The sequence below is a fragment of the Mollisia scopiformis genome (assembly GCF_001500285.1).
Source record: "Mollisia scopiformis unplaced genomic scaffold LY89scaffold_36, whole genome shotgun sequence".
Lineage (NCBI taxonomy): Eukaryota > Fungi > Ascomycota > Leotiomycetes > Helotiales > Mollisiaceae > Mollisia > Mollisia scopiformis.
In genome coordinates this window covers 172,041-198,949 of record NW_017263616.1, presented here as the reverse complement: position 1 = coordinate 198,949, position 26,909 = coordinate 172,041, and the positions used below count along the sequence as shown (strand labels likewise).

General features: G+C 48.3%; 12 protein-coding genes across 12 annotated transcripts; 4 read left to right on the top strand and 8 right to left on the bottom strand.

Moving 5' to 3' along the window:
* Positions 1–1,808: 1,808 nt before the first annotated feature.
* LY89DRAFT_742754 (uncharacterized protein) lies at positions 1,809–2,180 on the bottom strand (the record flags this gene model as incomplete). The annotated part of the gene is made up of 1 exon (XM_018220868.1): positions 1,809–2,180. The coding sequence occupies one exon, from the start codon at positions 2,178–2,180 to the stop codon at positions 1,809–1,811; it is 372 nt and encodes a 123-aa protein (XP_018061879.1).
* An 893-nt stretch (positions 2,181–3,073) lies between these two features.
* LY89DRAFT_691616 (uncharacterized protein) lies at positions 3,074–3,480 on the bottom strand. The gene has a single exon (XM_018216372.1). It carries the CDS (start codon positions 3,454–3,456, stop codon positions 3,184–3,186), a length of 273 nt encoding a protein of 90 aa, XP_018061878.1. The 5' UTR covers positions 3,457–3,480; the 3' UTR covers positions 3,074–3,183.
* Positions 3,481–3,665: 185 nt separating this feature from the next.
* LY89DRAFT_691615 (uncharacterized protein) lies at positions 3,666–4,043 on the bottom strand (the record flags this gene model as incomplete). Its single annotated transcript, XM_018216371.1, has 1 exon — positions 3,666–4,043. A coding segment is annotated over one exon (301 nt), but the record flags the coding sequence as incomplete, so codon positions are not given.
* A 1,756-nt stretch (positions 4,044–5,799) lies between these two features.
* Positions 5,800–6,513, bottom strand: LY89DRAFT_355734 (uncharacterized protein). The gene has a single exon (XM_018206963.1). The coding sequence runs from the start codon at positions 6,410–6,412 to the stop codon at positions 6,023–6,025; it is 390 nt and encodes a 129-aa protein (XP_018061876.1). The 5' UTR covers positions 6,413–6,513; the 3' UTR covers positions 5,800–6,022.
* A 226-nt stretch (positions 6,514–6,739) lies between these two features.
* LY89DRAFT_677747 (uncharacterized protein) lies at positions 6,740–8,552 on the bottom strand (the record flags this gene model as incomplete). Its single annotated transcript, XM_018213700.1, has 4 exons — positions 6,740–7,355; positions 7,419–7,908; positions 7,972–8,071; positions 8,124–8,552. The coding sequence occupies 4 exons, from the start codon at positions 8,550–8,552 to the stop codon at positions 6,740–6,742; spliced, it is 1,635 nt and encodes a 544-aa protein (XP_018061875.1).
* A 1,685-nt stretch (positions 8,553–10,237) lies between these two features.
* On the bottom strand, positions 10,238–10,552 carry LY89DRAFT_742751 (translation machinery associated TMA7; the record flags this gene model as incomplete). The annotated part of the gene is made up of 3 exons (XM_018220867.1): positions 10,238–10,335; positions 10,388–10,480; positions 10,531–10,552. The coding sequence occupies 3 exons, from the start codon at positions 10,550–10,552 to the stop codon at positions 10,238–10,240; spliced, it is 213 nt and encodes a 70-aa protein (XP_018061874.1).
* Positions 10,553–10,994: 442 nt separating this feature from the next.
* LY89DRAFT_677746 (kinase-like protein) lies at positions 10,995–13,776 on the top strand (the record flags this gene model as incomplete). Its single annotated transcript, XM_018213699.1, has 6 exons — positions 10,995–11,692; positions 11,741–11,961; positions 12,013–12,646; positions 12,692–12,983; positions 13,033–13,386; positions 13,534–13,776. The coding sequence occupies 6 exons, from the start codon at positions 10,995–10,997 to the stop codon at positions 13,774–13,776; spliced, it is 2,442 nt and encodes an 813-aa protein (XP_018061873.1).
* A 2,339-nt stretch (positions 13,777–16,115) lies between these two features.
* On the bottom strand, positions 16,116–17,139 carry LY89DRAFT_766147 (uncharacterized protein; the record flags this gene model as incomplete). The annotated part of the gene is made up of 1 exon (XM_018221715.1): positions 16,116–17,139. Exon 1 carries the CDS (start codon positions 16,914–16,916, stop codon positions 16,116–16,118), a length of 801 nt encoding a protein of 266 aa, XP_018061872.1. The 5' UTR covers positions 16,917–17,139.
* A 3,236-nt stretch (positions 17,140–20,375) lies between these two features.
* Positions 20,376–21,311, bottom strand: LY89DRAFT_355461 (uncharacterized protein). The gene has a single exon (XM_018206959.1). It carries the CDS (start codon positions 21,012–21,014, stop codon positions 20,508–20,510), a length of 507 nt encoding a protein of 168 aa, XP_018061871.1. The 5' UTR covers positions 21,015–21,311; the 3' UTR covers positions 20,376–20,507.
* LY89DRAFT_691610 (uncharacterized protein) lies at positions 21,004–21,313 on the top strand. Its single transcript, XM_018216370.1, has one exon. It carries the CDS (start codon positions 21,055–21,057, stop codon positions 21,262–21,264), a length of 210 nt encoding a protein of 69 aa, XP_018061870.1. The 5' UTR covers positions 21,004–21,054; the 3' UTR covers positions 21,265–21,313.
* A 1,764-nt stretch (positions 21,314–23,077) lies between these two features.
* LY89DRAFT_541943 (kinase-like protein) lies at positions 23,078–24,101 on the top strand (the record flags this gene model as incomplete). Its single annotated transcript, XM_018208188.1, has 2 exons — positions 23,078–23,639; positions 23,707–24,101. Coding segments are annotated over 2 exons (957 nt in total), but the record flags the coding sequence as incomplete, so codon positions are not given.
* Positions 24,102–24,826: 725 nt separating this feature from the next.
* On the top strand, positions 24,827–25,762 carry LY89DRAFT_355471 (uncharacterized protein). The gene has a single exon (XM_018206960.1). It carries the CDS (start codon positions 25,096–25,098, stop codon positions 25,603–25,605), a length of 510 nt encoding a protein of 169 aa, XP_018061868.1. The 5' UTR covers positions 24,827–25,095; the 3' UTR covers positions 25,606–25,762.
* The last annotated feature ends 1,147 nt before the right edge of the window (positions 25,763–26,909 follow it).

Below are 26,909 nucleotides of genomic sequence, written 5' to 3'. Positions count from 1 at the left end.
CCTCTTCTAGCCACTTTCATACGATCATTTATCGATAAGGTTTATCCGCATACTATCAACTAGAAAGAAATTTGTTCTCTCTCCGTTCTATATTCTTCCTCTCACTCTCTACATATGCATTTCACGAGTTCGTAAACCATACTTTGCAACATCTTCACCTTCATTCCAGCTTTGAGGCATAACGACTTTACTGAATACCTGACTGTCTGCTTCATCTTCCACCTTCCACTCCACTACCAACGTTGCCCAATTCCCGATCACGAGCTTCCGTTCCCATCCCGCCTTGTCTCCTTGCTTGTCTCCATTCCCGGTATCGTCCCGCCACCGTTCGGCCCCATGCCAGCGTAGGTTCCCTCACTTTAGGGCTGAGGATAATAAACCAAAAGATGATCCAGATTATGATAACTGCTATAATTATCATGGCGAACGTGTAGTTGTTGACGTATATTCCCCCCCTCGTTGCGAGGATCGAGACGGGTCTGATGTTAGGCAACATGGTTCGGTAATTATCTCAGCCTCGTGGATGATGGAAGATGATTCTTTTGTTTATATAGGGATTTCAGAAGAAAACTTCATTGTTCTAGAGGTAGGTGTACAAGTGATTGTGGCATCCAATCACTCATTGATAGAATCATACCCTACTCTTAATTTCTTTGAAAACCGAGCAAAAGACTAGTATATCTAGCATTGAATCATGTACAAAGGTTATGGATGATTCTCTGTGACCTAGGGTCGTATCGGTGATGTACTTTCTGAAAGTGAGTTTCAAGCCACGTGATTGACCCGCTTCGAACCCCCTATTCCTCGCTTATTACAACTGGTCTCTTTTCGTGTGCATTCACGCTCGACTCGCATATTGACTCTCAAAGAAGAACGTATTCGATTCCGAGCAATAGTACCCAGTGTGTTTCTGGATTCATCTCGAAAAGCTCATTAATGAAGAGCAACCTCCTGAATCGACTGCTCCAAGCATGTGAATGTCTCGCATCCAGACCTAAGAGTGAACCACCGGACCCAGAGACTCGCCTCAAGCGCTCAACCACCAAATACTTTCAGTACTAATCGAAGTAGTAGAAAGTTGACACCCAACATTGTGAAAAGAAAGACTAAAGCTCCCACCCATATCGCTCCAACATCAGCAGCCGTGCTATTAAACCGCTTGACCAAGCTTTGTGGCGTTCTCTGTTTTACTTTGTGAATGTCTGTTGCAAGTGGTTGACTCAGTTGGTGAAGCTTGTAAGCCGTGAGGGGAGCTCGAACTTCAGGCTGATTCGCCGATATGCCTCCCTCAAAGGCTCTCATGATGCTTGAGTGGAGGCTTATGCTCGAAGCCATCGTGATGAATGTTGTATGATGCGGCATTGTGGGTGCAAAACTTGACGTGGGATTAGGAGACACTGCAGGAGGCGTGGTGGAGAAGGCCCTGTTGTTCACAGCCAGGAGCGATTCCAGAGAGTCTTCATGGTTGAGAAGCTATGTTCCAAGATACCAACCCAGCATAATTTGGGGAGACCCATAGGCATTGAGATATGGTAGAATAACAATATTATTGAGAGTGAAAAGTTTATGGCTCATCGTTTACAACGCCCAAGTTGAAGGAAGCTGGATGGATTGTGATTCACAGAGCCTTGGGGAGCATTATTCTGCTACATCCGGGATGCAACGAATTAGTCAGCCTATGTTGCTAATAACACCCCATTTTGGGACAATGAGATAATGCATAGTAGACACATCATCTCCATACAAACACCTCACAGAATAAGCATTCCAACATTGCCCTCAGCCCCACATCCGTCTCTAATGCCGTCTTACAGACATCCAAATGCAGAAAAGATAAAAGCAAGGAGTCCAACAACTCCAGCGGCGATGCCAATGCTTTCTTTCGCCTCCAAACTGAGATCCCGTGTCCCAATAGACTCGTGTGTCTTGCTGGTCTCGGAGTTGCCATGATATATCCCGTTTGATCGAATTGCTGGCGCTGTCATGACTGGGGAGTTCGTAGAGCCAGGTGGAACTGTGTGGAAGTAGATCTGAGAATCTGCTGGGGTGTGCAACTTGACAATACGATAGGGTGTCTCTGTGGGGCTCAGGGTGCTGCGCTCAGCAAAGCCATCTTGTTTAGTTTTGCTTGCGAGAATGAACGGACACATGAATGTCAGTATGTAAAGGCAGGGCTTCATGCTGGGCTGGCTAGCAGATAGTCGGATTTGGTGATGTGGATGTGATAGATTTGGGTCAAAGAGATGTGAGAGGGGAGAGACCTGCTAACTCATATCAAGACTTTGATGATTCACAATGCTTTGGCATCACAGGCAGCAAGTTATCCCCTTTGAAATAAGAACCCAAAAAGATGCATTGATTCATTTTATCTCGAATACCAGCTCCGAGATGATTGATTCCCGCACGGCTTGCCCTTCATAATAAAACACCTTGCCTTCTGTCATCGTCGTAGCCAATTAGATCAACAGATTTCTCCACTCTTCTGCCACCAATAGAAAACGAGCAAGATTAACACTACTGCTGCGATTCCTACCCCAATTAGCACCCACGCTGAAGTGCTTAAGGCCCTCTTCTGCAAAACATGCAAGTCTCGCTCAGACCCTTTCTCGAGATTTCTATGGCGCAGCAGTAGTGGTGTTGATCCGCTTATCATTGCTGCTAGAGAGGTATGAGGTCGTGAAGAAGTTGGCCCACCGACTGGTAGCAAGGAGATCTTTGTGGGGCTAAGCGAAAGATATGATGTTCTCGTCGAAGTTAAAGTGATCAGTGTGGTGGGTGCAGCCAGTATCATGGCAAGGAAACATGTCAGAACCAGGATCAAGGACTTCATGTTGGAAGAAGCGAGGAGGAGGTGCATTGTTGAGATGATTCTTTGAAGGCTTCTGTTGTTACTTTCTGTATTTGATATGGCGAGGACAAGAGAAAAATCAAGATTGATCTTCGCTTCTACTTATCTTTCTAGATTCAGAGAATGATTCACAGTTGGAAGTTAACAGGAATGTGCGCAGAAAGTGGAGTTGAATTATTTTCAAAATACGTGTCCCGAATCAGCTCTCATCCTTCCCGAAAGTCCGCCATGAATGACTCCTTGGTCAGTTCCCATATTGCCCTTCCCCATTTGATTCCCACCAGTTGAGCCCCAACCTAATACCAAGACATCCAGAAGTCCATCCATCAACCCTCCTAGTGCCTTCCCAGTCGAGAAACATAATAAGGATCGATGGTCGGAACCGAAGTACAGAATTGCCATAGTCCAACAGCCACCATGGCTAAGAGGAAGACCAGAATCGGAAGGGCGTAGAAGCGGAGAGTCTGTTTGCGAATAGCATTGGCTTGTTCAGCTTCCAAGACTCTGGTCGGATTTGCAGTGATGATCATGTCAGGTTGCGCCAGGGTCCATGTGATCAGCGCGGCGAAGACTGCGGTGAAGATGATGGTCTCGAGATTGATCTCCATGTTGAGTTGATTCTTTTTGCTGTTCGTTCCGTGCAATGTTTGCGAGTGATTTGATTTCTGGAAGGGAATAGTCGATGGGTAGAATATTCTTGATAGTGGAAGCGCAAGTCTGATTGAGAGTCGGTATTGAAAACAAATCTTTAATCCGAATTTATAATCACTGCTAAAGACTAGTGGACAGGAATAACGTGTATTAGAATGACCTAGCCCAATTTCTAAATAGCGTTATGCTTGAATGCTCGCCCGCGAGCTACTCATACTTGCGCAACTTCGTACATCACACACGCTATTTCCAACCGAAAATATGGCGACACAAGCCTATAGCGATACAGACTAGGATAAAACACCCTGCAATACCGCCAACTACAAGACCTCCTGCTGCTTCCGAGGAGAGTTGTGCACGCCTTGCGTTCTCTCGTGAGACATAGGTCCGCATGCTGATTGGCACTCGTGGTCTCGTGGAGATAATCGGGAATTCTCTCATATTGAGTGGCAGGTGCTCGTTTTGAGATTCGGCAGTAATTGTGTTTGAGGTCGGGACTAGGGCCATGAGGAGCGTGGCGAAGATGATGAGACGGAGATTCATCTTGATTCGGAATAGCTCAGACTTGTACGGAGGGTCTTTAAGTTTCGCGTCGTGGTAGGAGGAATGAGATCGTTGAATAATGGGGTTAATCCTTCAACAACTAAGATTTTGGCTTATATAGCGCAAGGTGATGACTGATGGTTTCCAACCTCAGTGATTGTTCTCCGTGAATTTGACAATAAGCTTCATACATTAACATAGTCTAAGCCCTTTCGAAAGCACTGACTAATTGCCCTGAATCCCAGTTCGAGTGTTTAGCTACTTAAGACGTTCTGGACTGTCTATTCAGCGTGTGGCCCAGATGTACCACAAGATCGGAACATAACAATAGTCTAGAGTTTTTGAGGATCTCGATCACTTTGCTTTGAAGGCCATGCATCAAACTACCCATTTACATCTACCACAGCAGTGCCACCCAGTAAACCGTCCATTGCCTACACTAACACTACCTCGATCTCCCTCACAAGTCTGCATCCCAGTGCCAGTAGATCACCGACGTTAAAAAGGCACATACCAACAATAGTAAAATACCAAAGAGAACACAACGACCGCCGTTACCCCTAGGCCTATCATGAGGCCAATAAACACTCTCATAGGATGATCGTCTCACTTGGCTTTATTTTTCTGGCCATCGATGTTTGGTGTTGTGCGTGGGAGAATGATGGTAGTCATAGATGGTGATGCAGTTTGATTCCTGGTGTGTGGGGTCCACAGCGAGGAAGTCGGGTTCGATGTTTGGGCATCGACGACGAGGAAGAGGTTGAAGAGAGTGAAGAGGAGTACAGGAACTGCCGTCATGAGGATGGGTAAGGAGAGCTTCATTTTGTTGGAATTGTTGTTTCAAATCTCGATATAGGTGTTGTTGTTAGAGATAGTGGTTTCTTGATTATCTGTTGAACGAGTCGAGAGTTGACAAAAGCAGCGACTAGGCGTCTGGTAAAGGCGTTCTTGCCCAGTATGATGTTGTCAATCTCAGTCCTCACGGCGTGGGTACTGCGATTGGAATTTGCAAGGTAGTGGTTGAGATGCGGTTTTCATATGGATTGGTGATGGTTGGGAATTATGCTAAAGCAATGGTGCCATGCCCACCCCCCAGTGAAAGGATTGACTTATGGTCGAAAACAATAAAGGAGCCGGACATTCGAGATTCGTGGCAGCTTAGAGTAGACCGTTAGCGTGATTCAAGTCAAAAGTATTCTTGAATAAACAACCTTACCTGCCTGGTCGACATGCGCAGCTAAGCGCCGCAAATGTATGCAAAGCACACACAAAAACAGATAGCTCCTAAGATGCCTCCGAGCACTATGCCCACAATGGCCCCAACCTTATCTGCTCCCTTGAAAGGGTTTCTGCGCATTTTGTCACGTAATTTTTTATAGTGGATGTTGGGGATTCGAGGTTGCATATGTGAGCTGTATGCTGAGACTTTCTCAAATCCATAGACTGAAGAGTTGGCTTGACGAGAAGTGGTGATAGTTGAGAATTGTGCTAAGGCGACGGCAGCAAGAACAAAGAAGGTGATGGAGATCTTCATCTTGAGTTAATGGTATGTGAGTTAACGTTTGATGAGGAGCGTCGATGCGTGCTGAATAGAACAAGGTTTCAATATAGTTGGGACTTTAAGTAGACATCAGCTACGGATTGAAGTCTGTGAATGCTTTTATCTTCATAATGTGATGTTGAAGCATGTGTTTGCTCTGATTGTAACGATGGGTGGACCAAATAATGCACTTGCCAGGTCAGAAAATTATTCAAGAAGCCAAATTGAGGTCTCATTCATAGATGATGAGTTTACTATGAATAACCTTCCTTCAAAGACGAGTTTTAATACTGATGTGTGACACCCAGACCAACGCAATGATGGATCAAATCCACTTTCTTCCGACAGCTTCCAGCTAACAACCTATGAATTTGCTTGTCCATCCGTCTACAAGAACATACAAATAGCAGGAAGAATTACACATGTGGATAGCCAGTATTCTACACAATTTCTTTGGTCTGGTAACAACAGCTACACATTTTGCGTTCAAGCAGAAGATAAACAACTAGCATACACAATGCAACAATACTAAGACAGGCAATCACCGCTGTAGCACCGTCAGGAAGTTTGCGGGGGCATTTTCCGTTGCCGGAGCAGGTCTCGCTCGTCCAGCCACGATGTCTGACTTGGCTCGAATATGGTACCGCTGTGGTGGAGGGAAGCACTCGTATCGAAGTCGTATCTCCAGTAGACCCATCCTCCCTGGTTGCAACTTTTTTCGGACCCTGGAATGTCTTGACTCCATCAGCACGAGCAGAGGTGGTGATAGTTGAAAATTGTGCGACTGCCATAGCGATGACGCAGGCGAAGACAGGCAAAGACAGCTTCATTATGTGTTCGGTAGGATGTGTGAGGTTTGAGTAATGGTTTTTGAGTTTGCTCTTGAATGGGAAGTGTAGTGCTAGAATAATTATACGTCAGCAAGTGCTGCTTAAATAGAAATTTGGGAGAGGCGCATACCAGGTTGTGTGAATCATACCTTTTCCATGATTGTTCCATGATTGAGTTATCGTGTAAGTTGAAGATAATCAAATAATGAGAAGCTTGACTCAAGACTCTCATCTCCAACGAGAAATTTTTGAGAGTGCCAACAGCAGAAGAGACTGGGAGCATTTAAATATGATATCCGTCTCTGTGATGGTCTGCTCAGGTGAAGATCAAAACTTTGCATAGCCAGCCTCCACGTTCATCGCTTCTGCCGGCAATGGAATAGCGCGCAGCCATTCCATAAAATTGTCCGTAGCTAAGTCCGACGGGTCATACGAGTCTTTGAACTTGACAGTCAAAGCCATGCCAGGATGCAAGTCATCGGAGCTCTTCCGACCAGGTGTCCTAGTATCTCGACCACCAGAACGACCTGGTAGTAGGGAGTCTTGAAGTGGGCATAGAGTTATGCTTTGCGTCAAAGAAGTATCTTTCTTCGAGATGAAATGATACGGAGTCGGATAGCGCCGCTTTTCGTCATCAGATGATAGCTGGCTCTGGATTCTAGCAAGCATCTGTTGGTAAAGTTGGTCTATGGTGAAGAATTCTCGAGTCGAAAGTTGTCGAAGCTCGGCGGTCAAAGTAGTTGTGAAACTAAAAGGTCCTACTTCTGGCAAAGCTGCGCCATACCAGCCACCAGCTGTGATCACCTCCGTCGCCCCATTGCCAACTGATGAGCTTGCATTGCCGACACCGCAAGCATCGAGGAGAATCAGGACATCTGATTGTGCTTCTTCGAGCAGGGATTGACAACCTTGCCATGATACTGTGCTGCTGAAGCGGCGGTCACTGTTCGATTTCAGCATAGTTGCAACTATCGAGGGATTCCAACTCCGAGGTAGTAAGACTTACTTCGACCACATGCATTGCTTAGTCTCTGAAATAAAGCTATGCCCACCATAACAAACAATCTTCAGCGTTTGACGACTGTCGTCGTCCAATTCAACGAAGTTCAATATCTTCCGACTAAGCCACCGTGATGGAGAGTCACTTGGTATCAAGCCGACGGTGACTTCGAAGTGGTAAAGATTCAAGAACACCTCAGCAAGCCGTTCAGCCTCCTTTGATACACCGGTATCATCATCTTGCCATCGTAGCAATAGTACATGGACTGATGTATACATCGACGGGGAAGTGATCGGGAAAGTTGACCTAGCCGCTCGAGTCAAAGACTGGCCAAATTTCTGTAGGTTGGCATGACGAGTTCGAATCTCAACGTCGGAGATGGAATCTGGATCTACATGAAATGTAAATGCGTGTGAGCCACTGAAGGCAGCATATTCCGAGGCATCACCAGATCTGATAGAAGCTCGATGGTTTCTAGCAACATCTTTCCTGCTGACTGGTTCGTCGTACAAAGAAGTAGCCGTTGAGTCAGAGATAATTTCAGGCTCTATACGCTTACCTCTGGGCTCCGCAGCATTGGTAGGCTTTTCAGGTTTCTGATATGTCGCAAGAGCGAGTCGTAAAGCATGGCCTTCCCCGCGTTCATGGCTCGGAGAACACTGTGGAACAGTCAGATTAGGTCTAGTACCGAGCGGATCGAATACAACTTACAGCTAGCTTCCGTCGCCGGCAATTGTCACAAGCTCCAAGTCTGCGCACGAGATTTGCCCTTTGACGATCTTCATCCGAGAGAGCTTTCCGTTTGCGTCCGCGTGAAGGTTCTCCAGGTCTGGTTTCTTGGCCTGGCAAAGACTTCCTCGGCTTTGTGGCTTCTTGATCAGATGGGCGTTCAAAGGTCGAGTCTCTGACAGAATTCCATGATTTGGGGATAGACAGATGCGGTCTGGCCTCTGTTGATACTCGTTTCTCAAAGTCGTCTTTATCGCCGACATCGTCTGAGTGTGATTCCATCCTGATAACTACCTCCGGTCGTGTTGCTCGTAGCGGAGAAGAGACCCGAAGGTCTTCAGCAGACTCTGCTTGGACGACAATGGACTCGCCGATATCGTCGGACTGAACCCGAGAGTGGGAAGCAGGCATCGAATCGGCACGAACCGGAAAGTATCAGATGTCGCCAGAGGTGGACAGTTCCAGCAGCCAATGCCGGTAATTATACGGCAAAGAACCAGTGGACGGAGAACAAAGCATAAAGAGAAGTCAAGAAAAAGGAAGGTCGGAGAAGTCTGCAACAGAATCGAGGGAATGGAATCGGGCAAGACAACTACAGTAACTCTTTGAAAGCGGGATCAGCAGGGTGTGTAATCGCGACGCCGAAATGTGACGCTGTCGGAGGGAGAGGACGCATTACAGTACACATATCATGATGTCCGGCTGCTGCAGCTTTACAGGGCAAGAAGCCTACAAATGCAAGCCGTTCTCGCAGTCCCATTCCTTCCTGTGTTGCTATTATTGCGCGTTCTGCGGCCCCGTGCGGCACCCCTTCCACCATTTGCATGCGGACGTCCCAAAGTGGAGGGGCTGTGCCGGTTCGGTAGAAGGGTCGTCCAATGAGAAGCCTCTTTTCCGGCGAGCAGGGGGCCAAAACGAGCATGCTGCATTATCGCTGAGGAGAACTCCAGCCGTGTCTCCCGGCGGGGACCTGGGATTCGGTGGCTGCTTCCGGTAACCCCCCGATAGTCCTCCAAGCGGGAAATCAGTAAGGCAGACTTGTCCCGTCGTCGAAAAAGTGCTCTTGCATCCCATTTCGCGTGACAGATATCTGAAAGCAGAAAAAGATCACACCACCATCTGCGTTCTCCGACGAGGCTCTCTGGTTTAGCGACGCCAAATAATGGAATGTGTCTCAAAGCCCGGAAACACGGATATGTAATGCAGATCCAATACATAGCCCCATGAGTTTGAAGTTAGCTACGCGGGTCAACAGGAAAAGAGATATTTGACAGTAAGTTAGGTCTTCGCTCAAGTGAGGAATGCACTTTCTTCAAGAAGTCGAAGCCTATCAAGTCAATCACCAGACTTGGTGCTGGAGACAATTTATTCTGTCCAAAAATGTCAATTTGTTGCCGGACTTGGGAATACAAAGAAGGATCAGAAGATAATACACCCTAGCTTGGGGCAGGAGAAGACAGCCCACCAATCCAGTCAAGCCTGGAATACTTGATAGAATTCAAGACGGTGCTTTCAAGGACCATTATCAGGGTTCGAGTGGCATAGGACTTTGAGAGCAAATAGGTCCACATCAGAGTCATACAGTGTATAGCTCACTGTGCCAAAGCCACTCCTAACGAGTCCAAGACTTCGAGGAAGTGCAATGTAGAATTCTTCAGCAAAGATTAAAGTTTCGGTGACTTATATCTGTGGAGAAAGCACGCGGAAAACGCAAGAGAACAATAAATTATTGTCAACAAATACTCACAATTCATGACAGAATTGTACAATGAAGACAAACATGCTCGCATAAGTTCCATAAGGTAAAAACTCCTTCGTGGGTCCAAATCAGAAGCCTTCTTAACTTGATCTCATGCTGTGGTAAAGTCGGTCGAAAGCACAGCGCAATATTCCAAGCTCTCGAGAAATAGTCTGCAGACGGTAGGGAAGGAAGGTCATCGTGGTATTCGTGAATATATGGTGTATCATCGGCCAAGCAGAAATCCGACGCAACTACTCATAGCAGACTCTCCTCCAATTCAACCCGAACGCCATATTCTCCATGCCTGCGAATCGCTATGTCTCTCGAGGAGTAATGTCTTCCGCACTCCAGTAGTTTATTTCTTTCCACTCTTCTTGATACCCTGTGCACCAGTGTTGAGAGGTCCCTTGCTTCCCTTGGCTTTTGCTGCGAGCTCAGCCTTGGCCTTTGCATCTGTATTTCTAGTCAGGAAATGATGCGCATTATTCGTAGTATATCGACATACCAGCCTTCTGCTTCTCTTGGAATGCCTTATCTTCGTCGTCCATCTCAGCTTTGGGGCCCTTCTTCGGTGCCTTCAAAGGCTTGGCCTTGCCACCTGCGTTTTCTTAGTACGAGACAACAGGTGAAGACTTTGGAGCGGCATACCTGCTCTGTCTTGACCACCCATTTTCGGTTGTTTGTAGTCTGTAGATGTTCGGTGATTTTGAAATAGGAACTGTGGACCAAAAAAGCGTCACTGAATTTCAAGTGGGATGTTTGCGAGAATTTGGCGGGGTGAGACTTCGAGGTTTTTATTTGAACATCAGCCGCGTCTATCAGCTACAAGCTAAGCCGTATCGCGTTAGACCAAGCTTCGATTTGATAGTTCGTACTTTCCCGATTATCCAAGCTTCGAATATCACATCTGAACTTTACCTTTGATACACCACACAACATACCTCGACCAGCATCTATCATTGAATTACGACAAATATGCGCTGAGAACTCGTGAAGAGAGAGACATAGATACCCGGTTGGGCTCTTCTCACATTGAGATCGTTTACTGAGCCTTGCTAACACAATTTTCGCACGACAAGGCAGGGATCTAGAGTCTGATTTCTGCAAAGAGCATGGCTTCTCCAGCCAGTTCAGACGAGGGGGAGATTCGAGATAGCAGTGTAGAGAAGGCAAACACGTCGCTGCCTCAATACGATGGCACGTCCGTTGACCGTCAAGACAGAAACCGTTCTAGCAACTCGAATTCGAGATCACCGGAAAATGGATACAGGACGAGAGATAGAAAGTCGCATGAGAGAAGCAGATCGCCATACGACCAACATGCTAGAGGTTCGAAGCGGTCGAGAGATGAAGACTACCCAGATCGATCTCGAGATCCACGCAGATTCAAAGTACACTACGAAGATGCGCCGCCTGATTACAAACGCCGCGTCCGTGGCTACGAAGATCTAGACCGAAATCCAACTCCGTCTGCAGGTCTACATTACGATGAGCGTGATAGACAGGCTGAGAAACGGGCGCGTACACGTAGTCGTTCGCCGTATAGATCTAGTCGTGGGGGAGACAGGAATTGGCATGGCTCTCAGTCAAGACGTGATGATAGCCGTTACAATGGTCGTACAAATGATCATCGAAGACCTGATTCTTACGGTCATGGAGACCTGAGAAGTCGGGAATCAAAGGACCAGTCAGTGAGCAAACGGGGACCAAGCCCGCTGCCTGCTGATAACGCAAGACAAGAGGCTAAAACTACCAAAGGATACTCACAGCAACGTGCTGATCAGTCTGCCAATCAAAGTCATCAATCTAGGTTAGTTGTTCTGCAACCTTCCTCGTCCGCATGCTCACCTTTGTGCAGGACAAACAGTGAGGTCAAGGTGCCTGCTATTGAAGCTCCGGAAGAGGAACCTCTCGATGAAGCAGCTCTGATCGAACAAAGACGAAAGCGTCGTGAAGCAATTAAAGCTAAGTATAAAGGTTCCGCTACACCTTTACTGGTACAGGCTTTGCAGCTGGGAGATAAATCAGGAGACTCCACCCCAGGCCAACAAGATGATACAACACCGTCTGCTCGATCGAGTACGTCCTCCTTCCTCAATTCGACATCGCCTGCTGATTCACTGGTGGCAGCTTCACCTATGATTTCTACCCCTGGAACTCCAAATGAAGCTCAAGATCTAGGATCTCCTGCTGTTTTTGCCATCACTGACGACCAAGACCTTGCCAATACCAAAGGCGAACAAGCTGGTGACGATAATGATGGACCATCAGCAGCTGACTATGATCCTACCATGGATATGAGAGAGGATAAGCAGCGAGATGACCAGAGACACAATGACGAGGTATCATCCGGAGCATATGACGAGACAGTACCCACAACCGAACAAGATGTGCTACTCCCAACCACTGAACCCGTAGAAGAGAAGCCAAAGAAATCCAAAGTTGACTTTGACATGTTCGCGGACGACGATGATGATATGTTTGCTGAAGACCCTCTCCCGAATGGCAATGCGAATGCAGAAAAGTCCACTGAAGTGGCCAAGGCAGTCGCAATACCACAGGCCAAGGAACTCGACATCGGAATGCTTGATAATTGGGATGATATCGAAGGATATTACAAGGTCATTTTGGGAGAATTGCTGAATGGCAGATACCACGTTCAGGCCAACCTTGGCAAAGGTATGTTCTCTGGAGTTGTTCGAGCTATGGACGTAACCACGAAGAGATTGGTTGCTATCAAACTCATTAGAAACAACGAGACAATGTAGATGCCATCCCTCACATTTAAGTCAAGACTAATCTTTCGTAGGCGTAAAGCTGGCATGAAGGAGATTGAGATCCTCCAGAAACTAAATGAAGCCGACCCCGAAGATAAGAAGCATATGATCCGACTTGAGCGCCAGTTCGAGCACAAAGGTCATCTGTGCATGGTCTTCGAGAACTTGAGTATCAACCTTCGAGAGGTGTTGAAAAAGTTTGGCCGTGATGTCGGTATCAATCTTCGAGCTGTTCGAGCTTACGCCCAGCAAATGTTTCTTGGACTGAGTCTGATGCGCAAATGCAACATACTGCACGCAGATTTGAAGCCTGACAACATTTTGGTAAAAACCCTTTGTCCATCGCAATCACATTGTTGCTGACTATAAATAGGTCAACGAGACGCGCAACATGCTCAAAATTTGTGATCTGGGTTCCGCTTCCGATGCATCAGATAACGAAATTACCCCCTATCTTGTGAGTCGATTCTACCGAGCGCCAGAGATTATTCTTGGAATGCGGTATGATTTCGCAATTGATGTCTGGTCTGTTGGTTGCACACTGTACGAGCTGTATACCGGCAAAATTCTATTTACAGGTCGCACCAACAATCAAATGCTCAGATCGATCATGGACTGCAGGGGTAAATTCACGACGAAGATGCTGAAGCGCTCTGAATTTGCTCACATACATTTCGATGAGATGGCCAACTTTAGAAGTGTGGAGCAGGATAAGCTTACTGGAAAGGTATGTTCCATTTCATGCTTGTTTCTAGCCCATTTGAAGCGCTGTGGCGCTTGTGCCGCAAAATGACATCGCTGGCCATCGTCATGGCCAACAGGTCCGATGAACAACCCCCATATTCACATGTTTTGTTTCAACTCGTCAGCCTAGAATAGAACGTTACTGATCCATCATTCTCCGCAGGACACCATCAAGACACTTGCGTTCGCGAAACCATCCCGCGATCTGCGCACTCGCCTCACTTCTGCATCGAAGGGCCTCACCGAAGCAGAAACCAAAGAATTGACCTTGTTCACCGATTTACTGGATCGCTGCTTAGCGCTGAATCCTGAAAAGCGGATCACCCCCGCTGAGGCGTTGAAACATCCTTTCATCATGAAGACTTTGCGATGAATTGTCGGTGATGGATTGTAGGACTTGCTCACTGCGATGCAGATAGATGGCGTATGGAGCGCCAGACATAGATGCTACCCATTAGAGATCCATAATAATGACATGCCGATCCACACGATGAGTCATTTCAGATGTGAACCACTGTCTTGACGCCAATCTGTTTCGTCTCACCTCGTGCTCCCAAACAATATCAGTTGAGGTTGCACTACGTTGCAACTTGCCTCTATTCAAGTGAGCGGCGTTGACACAGGAAGACTCGAACCCTGCATTGCTTGCATAATCACAAGAATCACTCACTGCCTTCCACGACATAGTGCCTCGTAGTTTCAATCCTTGCTGTACTTACTGCTCAACATTTCCCTGTAACCGCTGTCTCCTTTCCCGTTGTTGCAGGTAGAGCCGTCTGACTACATGCTTGAATTGTCAGCGACAGGTTGCAGTAGTATGTTCTGGGTTTGAAGGAAAGTTAGACGTGGTTTCCTTGATGCTGTGAGGGGTGAGGAGTGAGGTAGAGGGTGTCTTGGTGGGCGGTGAATATGGGGAATATGAGGAATGGGTGGGCGGAGGGGGTGAGGTGACTGAGTGGTGCGACGGGTTACGGATGGCCTTTGAGAGATAGGGTCAGAGTGATATCGTGGTTGAGGGCACATACAGACTTGAGGGTTATAACGAGGACACATCGTTTGTAACAGGAAGCGGATTGGAACGTTTACCATTTGAGCCTGATTTAGAGGTACGATTTCATTGTAGTGGTGTGGGGTAGAAGTGTAGTTGCTGTTCCTATTCCGAGAGTCGATGTGTTCAAGTATCGCTCGATACTTCCTCGGGTATTTGTGGTACACAACACTTTACAAGAGAAACCTCAATCTGTGAGAGAACGGTAGTGATTTGGCGTACAAGTATATGAATTATAAGGTATAATTGTGGTGTTTATACTATTTAGCCTGGCATCTTTTCTACTTGGACGTACTGGATAATGAGTAAGTTGAATGTCAAGATTTGGTGGATACGTGTTAGTGTTTCTGACACGGCATTTGTTCCGATATCATTCTCCTTTAGGGAGAAAGACATGCATCTTCATGTCTGTGGAACTAATGTATTTGTACTTGTCAATGGCGGAGTGAATACACTTGTGCTGGTCAAGTTAACAAGTAAGTGACAAGGCTGTCTAGGAAGCCTGGCTTTGTCTATGTTGAGGCATTCCGAATTCCACTTGGGATGTGTTCTCATCAGCCACGCAATATTCAATACTCTTACAGTAGTACCATTGCCTTAATTTCAGCCCTTCATGGGGGATCGATTTAGCTGAACGTCGTTGTCCAGATTTGTGTCTTTTCGTGTCAGCAGTGCCTTATCATTATGAGGTCTGTAAAGTCCTTGGATAAATACTTCCGTCTCAGCACATTGTTTATTGGCATAGGTTCCAAAGTCAAATCAGATAACTTATATCACACCTAAACCCCTAGAATTGTTTAGCAGCTTGCGACCCTCCCCGTAACACCACACAGTAAAGATTCAAAGCCAATCCCGTCGCGACCTTGCAACCACCACTTTGTCAAAGTCCCATCTTACTGTACTCTCTCCCATACTTTGGGAACAATCACAAGCGACTCTCTTCAAGCTACTCTCTTCCAAGACATGTTGAAAATCATGAAATAGTAATTGTACCAAGCTTTCCATTTGTGCTTGAATATGCTTCCCTTTCTATTACTATCAAAATCCGAAGAGTGAAGAAAATGATAGTTACTCACTCTGCAGCAGTATCCTGGGGCAGTATCAAAATCGACTCCCCAGAATATATCTCTTCGTCTTCTGATGTTTAAGTTTGGAAAATTAATATCGAATATGGCACTTATCATTAGAGTAATACTTACTTCCTGGTACCTTATTTTCCATCTCTCATCCTAATTCCACCCTCACCCTTCCCCAAATCTCCAAACCAGACACTCATAAACACTCGCGATTCTCACTCAGTCAAAAAAGTCCCTTCAAGCTAGGGCCTAAAGCCATGAATTGAAAAATCTCGCTATCTGAACGCAATTTTGGTATCTCTGTCCTGCTTGCTATCTCATCTCAACCCGAACCTCTACGCCAAAGCATTACCATTTCCCTTCTTGCTTTCTTGCTCGCCTGAATTACCCCGTCCAAACTCCCCCGTCCGTCCCTATCTCTTAGGTACTCAACCATACATACATACACCCACAAAACAAAGGAAATTCGTCTCATCAGTCATCTGTACACGCCCCATCCATCCATCCCCATCCCCTCCCCCTCCCCTCCCCATCCCATCCTCCCCTTCTCTCTTCTCGCCCCTTTCAAACCCGAACCGAACCCCCCCCTCAAAAAATATAATACCCCTGCCAACTCTGCGCCGGCCCCACCCAAAAACACCCACAGCACCAATCCCCGCCCGCCCCCTCCTCGCTCCGCTCCCTCTCCGCCCGCGCCCGCATCTCGTACTCCTCCCACGGATCGTCGTCCGTCTCTACGTACGGGTGGCGCCACGTTGGTTTAGCAGCCGCCGGATTTGCGTTTGCGTTTCCATTGCCGGCGCGAGTCGGTGGACGCGTTGATGAGGTGGATGGGGAGAGAACAGGTTTGGGGACTTGGATTGGTTCGTAGCGGGGGAGGTCCTCGTGAGAGGGTTGGGTGGAGATTGTGGAGAGGGAGAGGGTGGAGGTTGAGGCGGCGGGGTGGGTGGTGATTGTGGGTGGTGCTGTTCCTGGTCCTGGTCCGGGAGGTTTGTAGGTTGGTGGTGAGGATTCTGGTAAGGGAGCGGGAGGTGAGGGTGGTGGAGGGAGGGACGAGGTTGATGATGCGACGAGGTATCCGAACCAGGTTTTGGTGGTTGCTGCTGCTGCTGCTGCGGTGGAGGAGGTGTATGCGGGAGGTGGTAGTACAGAGGTTTGCGAGGATGCGAAAATGGACATCTTGGCGATTGATCCTGAATCCTTCGCGTTTCTTTGTGTTTGAGATGATGATGACGAGAAAGAGGGAGCGGATGTCGTGTCACTTGATTTATAGTTTGCGTTGTCGTACGACGAAGACGAAGATGAGGAGGAGATAGGCGAGAGTCTAGCCTGAAGATGCGGGATCCCAATTGTCGGTAAGAATGAGGCCATCGACAGATACGCTGCCATTGATCATCTCCTGCTCCCCCGCAAAAAAAATCACCGCATTCGAGAATATGCAAAGAAGGAAGGAAGGAAGGAACACACGACGACGAGGACGACGGAAAAAGTGAATTTATGTCGGTAGTTGGAAGGTGTTGGTGAGGTATATCAGATGAATGGGTGGCAGAGTTGCAGAACGCGAACTGCCTGAATGGAAAATGGAATCCTTACCCCAGCATATCAGAACGCTGTAAAATCTGTAGCTTTGATGCGCTGGCACCGAAGAGTTTCGCACTGCTAACTCCAACATAACCATTTGGCGTACAGTACGTGCCTTTCTGGTGATCTTTCTCACGTCAGAAGCAGTCAGCGGAAAGCAAATTCGCTGGCAATCTCAACGTGGTTTGGGGGCCGCATTGGAGCAAGCTTTCCGAATATGTAGCAAGCGTATGCTTGTTCATCCTCCAGCATACTCAAATCTTGAAACTTAACGACCGAACAGGAAACTTTGAGGAAGAGACTGCGCTTCCATTGGATTGGAATGGGAAGTTGACGATCGGATTGGGGAGATCTGTTGCTGATGCTGACATCAGCCCCCTTTTCTCTGGATCGTTCGGCGGAGGATCGACAAATAAGATGAGGCCGAAAGTTATTTTTGATAACAGAGTTTTGGGTAGCAGAGCGAATGAAAGGATGGGATTTGTGAGGCTGGCCTCAGCCTGACGGTTGTGCCACATTGATGGGCACGGCTGAGGTCATGCTGAGGATCTTGATGTTCCATTGTTGACCCAACTTTGGACGAAAAGAGGAAATGTAAAGATAAGAATGATGAAGATTTTGTAAGAACCCGAAAAGTTCGGAGGGGGGAGTAACGGTAAACAAAAGATTCGAGTATCGCTCGGGCTTCTAGCAGATATTATTAGACGTAGCTTCCCGTCAAAGTATGTTTAGAATTCTCATCAAAATGATACAGAAGCTTGTGAATCAAACTTCACCAACCTCTCGCAACAATACGTTCTCCACCAGATAAGAGATGGGACATGAGCGATTTTGTGAAGCTATTTCCGTCTGCATCCTATCTATCAACTTGATAAGATAGATGCAAAGGCACAGGATAACAAGATACATATGCAAATGCGGGGCACGCGCTTGAAGGTTTCGCGAAGCGCTTGCAGCACTCTGCAACCGCCTGGTCACGAAATCTTCGCTGTCGCCGACTCTATTCCTGTGCCGCAATGATGGGGTGGGGCACAGGAGCGTTTATGCTGAGCTTGCTTCCTTCTTGCTTCCTTTTCGTGAGCAGGAGCTTCCCCGCAAATCGCTTCTTGTGCATGCAACATGTCAAACACAGAGTAAGAATAACCTCATATCATTCTTCCCGTGCTCCAACTTTTCATGACATGCAATGCACGTGGATGATTATGTCCTCATCTCAACAATCTGCATTGCATCACCGCTGCAGATTCTGTAACAGCATCGAAATAACTCTATCTCTCTTTTTACCGCATCATCCGCTGCTGCTGCTGCTGCTGCTGCTGTTCCAATTTAAGCACCGCCGCTGCTGCTGCAAGATGCGGCTGCAAGGCAAGGGAAAGGGAAGGTTTCGTTTCGGCCCATCGTGATTCCGGGCCAAGGAGTTTGTTCGCTCGTGAATCTCATCATCCTCATCTGGTGGTGGAACGTGGTACAGTACAGTACAGGGCCGTTGGAAACGTCTGTCCAGGACATGGATGATTGAAAGGTGCGCTTTGGCCTGGTGGTGAAGGGGTTTCGAATCGTAATGACCGAGCTTCTTCGAATGAGAGATTGGCGAACGTTGCGTTTTTATTTTATTTCAGGGTCTCCCGGGGCATGGATCATGGGTTGTTTTGCCAATATTTGGATGTATACCGGTAGACCTTTTCGGCCGCTTTAGGTATTGAATTTGTTTTTTTGTTGCTGGAAGCGGCTCATGTTGAGGTCTGGTCTGTAAGTAAATGAGGTCTGTGGTTCTGTGGTTGTATGCAAGTAACCAGCCGCGCGACTCACGGATGTACCGTATAGTAGGATAAGAAGGATTTCTGGCTTGGTCACTTAGATGTAGCCGTGGAGGAGATTATGCTGTTGTGTAGCCTCAAGATAGATAGATGTATCTTGGTAAATGCACTGGATGTATGTAGTGAGACGGAGTTCTCCTGGGTAAGTATATACTGTCACGTGCAAGAGGGGTACAAATAGCCAAGAAGCGGGTGCTTAAAGTCAGGATTTTCTCGCCAAATTATCTATACTGAGAATCTCTCGACATGTGGCCTGCTCTTAATATTGAAGCGGTGTGCGTGCAGCGCCGCTATCCCCATTCCAGCCCAACGAAGAGTTGGAAGTTCAACACGAAGTAATCTCACAAAAGCTTGCTCCTGCAGCGAAGATCAACTTACCATTATTGCATACTGCAACCCTAGACACCAGGTACAGAACCCATTCATCAAAACTCCCTTCAGCGTAATCGTATTTACCATGGGTATATGGCGGCGGGAGGAAGAAAACACACGGACAGCAATATTTCCACGATATCGATAATAATCGATAGAGGGCCGGGGCCGCCAACTTGCGCAAGCGACTCGGATGAAATTCCCAAGAAAAGAACACACGGTTCGTTCATCAAATCAAAACAAGCACCAGCTAAAAAAAGAGGATCCCAATCTTTACCGCAAGTGAAAATGAGAGAGAGGCGGTGAGTTTCAGGGGTAGGAGGATTCTCAGGAAACGGGCTGGGTTGGCTGGGTTGGTGGTTTGGATACAACAACGGCTTTGAACGGCTCTCGCGTTTGCCGTCTTATGCCTGCTTGCTCCTTTGCGCCCGCCCCATGTGGCTTGTGCTTGCTTCGCTTGTTACTTTTTTTTTTTTTTTTGGGTTACCTGATTGAAGACTATTTACGGGGCGTTGTTTAGTTTTTGTTTCTTTCTGCGGCTTAGGGAACGAAGAAAAAGGCTGGAGGATTTGATGATCGTTCGGATAGCCACCGCCAGGTGCCCTTACGTGGCTGGGCGGTTCTGCACCTCCAACAATTTTCCAGATGCTGATGATGCGAAATGGATGGCTGAGGCATTACTAGACAGACGAGAAGGCAGTGAAGGGTCATCAACTGCCACTCGTAGAGTCCAGACCGGCGATATCCAGTTGCTATTACGCTATATACGCACAATATATGCAAGCTTGTTTAAAAGTATGAGCGATAGATGCAGCTTGTGCAGCGAGGCTGTGAGTGGGTTGCTCGGCAGGCAGGTAATTTGCAGTTCAGCAGCTGGGCTCTGTCCAATGATGTCTCGTAGCGTCATGATTGGGTTGGAAGATGTGAGAGAAGAGATATGTGAGTGATTATTCCGAGCACGATGAGTTGGCCTTTTTCCCTTCGCCGCTCGAATACGATGTGTCTAGCTGAGAAGCGTCAAGTGGATGCATCTATCGACGGGTAGCTAGGCTGGAAGGGTGTCTAGCCTCCACACTTCAGTTTTTGCTTTTTTTGCTCAGGTGTCCAAACTGTTTTACTCGCAAATCTTATTCGCCTCATCTTTGTATCCTTGTTCCTTGTTCTCTCGTCGCTGGATGGGCGCCACCAGATGCGTGCTCCAGCGCCACTGTCACACACCAACGCAAGGTGATAGACCTGTTGGCCAATGATGGCGACGATCAAGTCTCAGTGACAGCCTCATTTCTACCGTTGGGGGCGGTGATAGGCCCGCGGCTGGCAGAATATGGAGATTGACATGAAGTACAGTAACATGGTAAATTCGGTGGCCCCAGCTGTCGCATGCCTCGGGCGCAGCTGCAGCTAATGTAAAAGCTTGACAGGGAAGACGACTGTACCGAGCAGTGCTGGTCCCTGGTGATTTGCTGAAGCCGTCTTGGCCTCTGCAGCGGATGGAAGTGGGTGCGAATTTACTGTACTCGAAGGCTCGAATGGCTCTGGAAGCTGGAAGGATCCCTTCCATCGGAGATTGGCTACGACGTTTGCCTGTAGATCCTCCTTTTTTCTCTCGCTCTCCCTTCGAGGCCGATGACACATCACGATGCAGAACACCCTCGTTGCTTTCTCGTTCTCTCGTTTCCACCCCGGTCCCCTGGTTCGCACCGCACCATGAGACCATCGGCCTTTGCCTGTTCAGGGCTTGGTGTGATCTGCAGAAGATGAAGGAACAGCGAAGGAATATTGGAATCGTCTGGTGCCGTTGGATCGTCTGCCGCGGCGCCCAATCACACCACGGCACAGTGATGCTCAGTGATGCCACTCTAGCAAACGGATCGTTGATCGCATTGATCGCTGGGAGCCACGAGGCAGGTGGTGCGGCAGAAAGACAAGAGAAACAGACGAGAGACGAGAGACATCAGCGTCACTAGAGGTCTCATGAACCGGGACACCCATCATCACTGAGTGTGGGATCGCTGAATGGTGGCCTGTCTTGTCTGTCTTTGCCTATCCTGCCCGTCTGTGTCTCAGATGTCTGGTGTGTCTGGAGTCTGACAGACCGAAAAATTCATGCAACGCCAGCCGGGACAAGGCGAATCACTGCGAATCATCCCTCACTTGCCTGCACTGACTGGCTCGCTGGGCCACTGACCGCGCCCTGCACATCGTACTGGACGCCACCGCCAGAAACACGCAAACAAACCATGATCATGGATGATGATGATGCTGGAGTGGAGGGATGATGGAAAATGCTGTGACACTCGGCCGCTCAACGCCTAGCACACACACTCAAGGCTCGACTCACACCTGACTTCGGCCACTCCATTTCGCGGCACCCTGCTGGCCCATGACATGATGACCCAAGCAGCAGGCTGCAGGAGGAGGCTTTTTTCGGCTGGATGGGCTGGATGGCTATTCTTTGACGACGGCGACGGACGCACGCACGCACGCACGCAGAACGGGGCAGGTGTGCCATTGAAGTGACGGACTGACTGACTGAAGTGAGCAGCATGAGCAGCAGCGAGCAGCAGAGGATTGTGCCGCATGGGGTGCGGGATTCGCTGGAAGTCTGCTGCTGCTTGCTGTACTACGCCCGCCTTGCCTTGTCGAGCTTGTCCAGCCCTGCATTGCAGCATTGCAGCACAGACTCGGCGAGAGGAGCGATGGAGCGTGAGGATGTGTTGAGTGTGTGTGGCCCATGCATCAGCTATTTTCAACATCCTGCCTGTCCTGTCCTTGTCCTTCTTTCCCACCCTGTGACGACGTCTGGGAGTTCATCATTTTACTGGTGAGCAGGGGCGTCGCAGCGTCTCGGTCGAATCAGTTGATGAATCGACACATTCGACTCCACTGTAACGCTGTGCTCTGCTTCTGAAGCCAAATTGGACAGCCACTCATCGCCCCCGGTACGACCGTCTGTCTTGATGAAATCGAAATATAATCATAATGGCCGGGCCCGATGTTAGTTTTCTGACAGGGTTCACTGACTGACTGACTGCTGCTGCTGTACTGGCACCACACGGTCCACACCCAAGAACAAGCCAGTGGCACCCGCTCCCAACCCATTCGACCCATCCACCACCCCAACCCACTCACTGCACTCTTAAACTGGCTCTCTGGCTCACACGCTAGGAGGAAGTAGCACTAATCACTCCCTCGCCCTGTTGCTCACTCACTAGCCCAGAAGCCTCACTCTTCCTCCGTCGTCGTCTGCGTTAGTGGAATAGTGCAGCCCGCAGCCTTCCATTACAACCCCGGTCAACAGTTGCTCCCGCATCATATCAGTAACCCGTCATCCTCTTCTTCCCCACTACGACCACCACCTACATACACTCATCGCAACCTCCAACCTTCAACCTCAACCTTCCTCCTCATTACCACTTCGTCCTGTCCTTCATCGTCTCTCCCTCATCGTCGCACTTGTCATACCTGTGGCCACCACTTGTCGAACCTCAGGACCTCTCTTCCTTCGCACGACCACTCCTTCCTGCCACCACCACAAGCTCGAGTCTCCGTTTGCGACCTCTCTGCGACGACGATACTTGAGGACCCTTCTCTTCTCCCATTGGACAAACGGCCACATTTTCATTTCTGTTCTTTGGACCAGATCATACAGGACCCTTTTCCATTCCACAGGAGTTGAACCCGTTCGGATTTCTTTTTGCCATGCATACTTTTGCCCATGGTATTTTGACACCACCAACTTCACCACAATCATCATCACCACCTCCACATTCCCGCAGGTTACCTCCCACACCCGAGTCAAGGATAGGTATAGTCCTCGGACAATATTTGGAGTTGAAGACGATCCTGGGAACGGGCGCGTATGGAGTTGTGTATTCGGCATTCGATCATCTCACCGAAACATGGTATGCGGTCAAAGCTTTGAGCAAAACCAATGCCAATGGAGAACCTTTGGATAAGAGACAACGGGAATTCCAGTCCAGGGAAATTCGGCTCCACTACATGGCGTCAGCACATCCTAACATAGTCTCTGTCCTCAAGATTGTGGACGACCCAGAATGCACGTACGTCGTGCTGGACTTTTGTCCTGAGGGTGACCTCTTCTCCAATATCACCGAGAGGGGTAGGTATGTGGGCAATGATGCTCTTGTCCGTCAAGCTTTCCTCCAGATCTTGGATGCCGTGGAACACTGCCATCGTGTGGGGATATACCACAGAGATCTCAAGCCTGAGAATATTTTGGTATCAAATGCCGGGACCCAAGTGTTGCTTGCAGACTTCGGCCTCGCGACCATGACTCCAGTGTCAGAGGACCACGGCTGCGGATCAACCTTCTACATGAGTCCAGGTAGGCCTTCTTCTTTACCCCCTTCCCCCTTGGATCTTCTAACCAAATTCCGTTCATCTAGAATGTCTGGATCAATCCTCCCGGAACGCATCATACCGATGTGCCCCAAATGATGTCTGGTCTCTTGGTGTCATCCTTGTCAATCTTACATGTGGACGCAATCCGTGGAAACAAGCTTCCGTTGAGGATTCCACATATAAGGCATTCACCAGGAACCGTGACTTCTTGAAGACAATCTTGCCATTGTCGGATGAGCTGAACGACATCCTTGGAATGATCTTTGAAAGCGACCCAAAGGAGAGAATCGATGTTTCCCAGCTCAAGCAGTTGATCTTCCAATGTTCCAGCTTCTCGGCACCCATTCAACAAGCTTCTTTGCCATCCCCACCACAGTCGCCATGTTCCTTCACCGAGGATGTCTTTGAGAATTCCCTTTCCGATGACGGTTCAGTTTCTGATGACGGATCCCTCACTGGTTCCTGCTCGACTGTCTCTGACACCGATTCCGAAGCTTCCTACGATGGCTGCGACATCACCTCCTACACCGTTCAACGAACAGCCTCTCAAGCCGACTCTGGATACGAATCTGTCGAAGAATCCCTCAAACCAGAACAACCAGAGTCCCTTGCCATCATCAACCCAGAGGTACCCCTCCGCGTTCAACAACGGCCAGCTGTCCAAGCCCCGTGTAGCGCTCCGTCATACGTTCTCCCCCAACCTCAGGAATATACCAACCCGTGGGGAGTAGCCAAAGTTCCAGTTCCCAGTCCCAACCCATGGTACCAGCCTTGGAGTGCAAATCCATATGAGCATCAATACGAGCAAGTCCATGCTCACGTTCAGCCCTCCTACCCCCACCCCGCTTTCTATGCCTCGTCTCATTACCAATACGGCCAATCGGTCTGGGTATGAAAGAAGCATCCTACTATTTGTATTGTTCCCGAACAAATCTCATTTCCTTTTGAAGAAGATAAGCAGCATGATTGCGTCACGAAAAGATCCTTTGTCCATACCTACCTATCCTTGGATCATCCCTCCACCCCAGTGGTAAAAACAGGACACTGGCTTCCATCCATCTTTTAGACATACCCTTTGGACTCACGTCCCCTTCTATCTATCCACCCCACCAATCCCATATTTCGGGCAGGACTGGACCCTCTTCCATGGCAGGCACGTACGAACCAAACCGAACTACAGTGATACCCCTCGACCCGCCTACCACCTCCACCGCCATCTCAAAAGTCACCAAACAAAAAAGCCTCCCGTTGGAAAAAGCCGGATTTTTCTCCTTTACATACCATGCTACAATCATGTCGTTACTATATATCCTGTACACATCTTCTCTTTCACACCATCATATTCTTGTCTACCTTCAATTCAAATTCAAGCAAGGCGCACAGCGAAAAGGGGATCGGATCGGAGGCTGTTTACTTCAAATATCTATCTAATCATGTCTATTTTTCTCTTTTTTTTTTGGGATTGTTTATCATGCACGGAGTTGGGAAGAGCTGGCATGCTCATGAAAGGCCGGATGGTGGATACTTTTTTTTATGAAAGGAAGCATAAGCGCTTAGATGGCTGGACAGATAGATGGAGAGAAGACTCCCTGAGAGAGAGAAGGGATGTCAAACATACGTTTTGCGCCCACTTGTTTGGGTTGCAAGTTTTTCTTTTTTTTCCCCTGGTGGAGGGGATGATGGATGAGAATCATGTAGATCTATGTGCTGATGAAATGATACGAGCGAGCGATGGAGAGAGATGGAGAGAACAATACAATACAAACAATCATCACCTCACATCACCTCTTTTCGAGACCAAAAGTTCCTCCCGTCGTGATATCATTTCGGCCTACCTACCTACCCAATCTCCCTCGTATTTCCCATTTCCCATTTATCCAAACGACGCACAGCAATCAATCAATCAATCAAATTCTTTCTTTCCTTCCTTCCTCCCTGAGTGAGTCCCTGCCCAAAAAAAACCCCACCGAATTCACTCCCCCCCCAAATTCCCCCTTCTACGGTACCTACCTACCTACCTACCTACCTACCTACCTACCCCATCACACCGCCAACTTCCACCATCCCATCCACCCACCCACCTATCTCGAAGCGACAAGGCAACCCAACCCAACCCAACCCTCTCCTCACCCAGCCAACCCACTCACTTGATTTGATTGGCCCTCACCCCGCACCTTCGTCCGCCTCGTTTTTCGGAAAAAGCGCGCGCGCCCAATCAGAGGGCGCTTGCCAACTGTTCGTTTCTGACGTGCATGCATGCAGCACACACACTTTTTGGTTGTGGGTGGTGGTGGTGGCGAAAAAGCAAGGACGGAGAGGAGGATTGGGTTCGAGAGAGAGAGAGTGTGGATGGATGGAGGGATGGATGGATGGATTGGGGTTCTTGCATGCTTGGTTGCTTGGGATTGGGGATGGGATTGGGTGGTTATTGGTGATGTTTTCTCCGGAGCTATGTGGGGTGAGGAGAGGGAGAGGGAGAGGGAGAGGGAGAGGGATATTTCGCGTGAGAGGAGGGTGATTTTGTTGGTACAGTCCACAGTAGAAGAAATGGGGCCAAGGCAAGGCAATTGTAGGCTAGAGATGCAATACGATACAATTATTGCTATCACCAGGGAAGAGGAGCATACCCAATGGTCAGTCAGTAGATAGCCAGCAGCAGGCCTGAGGCATCGATTAGAATTCCCTCACCGAGTGTGATGTGATGTGATGTGATGTGAAGTGGTCAGCACTCCCGTTTCCGAGCTGCATGCACGTCTGGATGGAGATGGAATAGTACAATACAGTGCCGTCAGCAAAAAGGATTGATTATAGGGCAGGATTCGGGAAGGATTCCGTGGATGCCTGTATTTTCAGTGAGTGAGTGCGTGCGATACTGATGGGATGGGACGTCTGTCTGTGTGCTTGCGTCGAGGTGGTGAGATTTCATCTATCGTGCATAGGATGCTGGGAAGGATTGATTGATTGCTTGCATCATGAGGGATTTTGCTGTGCCATGGCCTTCTTTCACGAGCTAGATAGATTGACTTCAATATCCACCGAGTCGTGACCTGCAGCGCGGATGGTATTGGAGGTGCCAACCGAACCTTAGTTCAGCAAAGTTTAGAGAATGCTGTCTCGCTTAGACCTCCTTTTCAGCGATCGAAGAAAGAACCTAACGGGAGTATCCGCTACGGGTCACAAGACGCTAGCTAGAATGCTTCCAGGTTCTCATATCGTTCAAACTCTGGGCCCGAAAGATGGCCAAGAG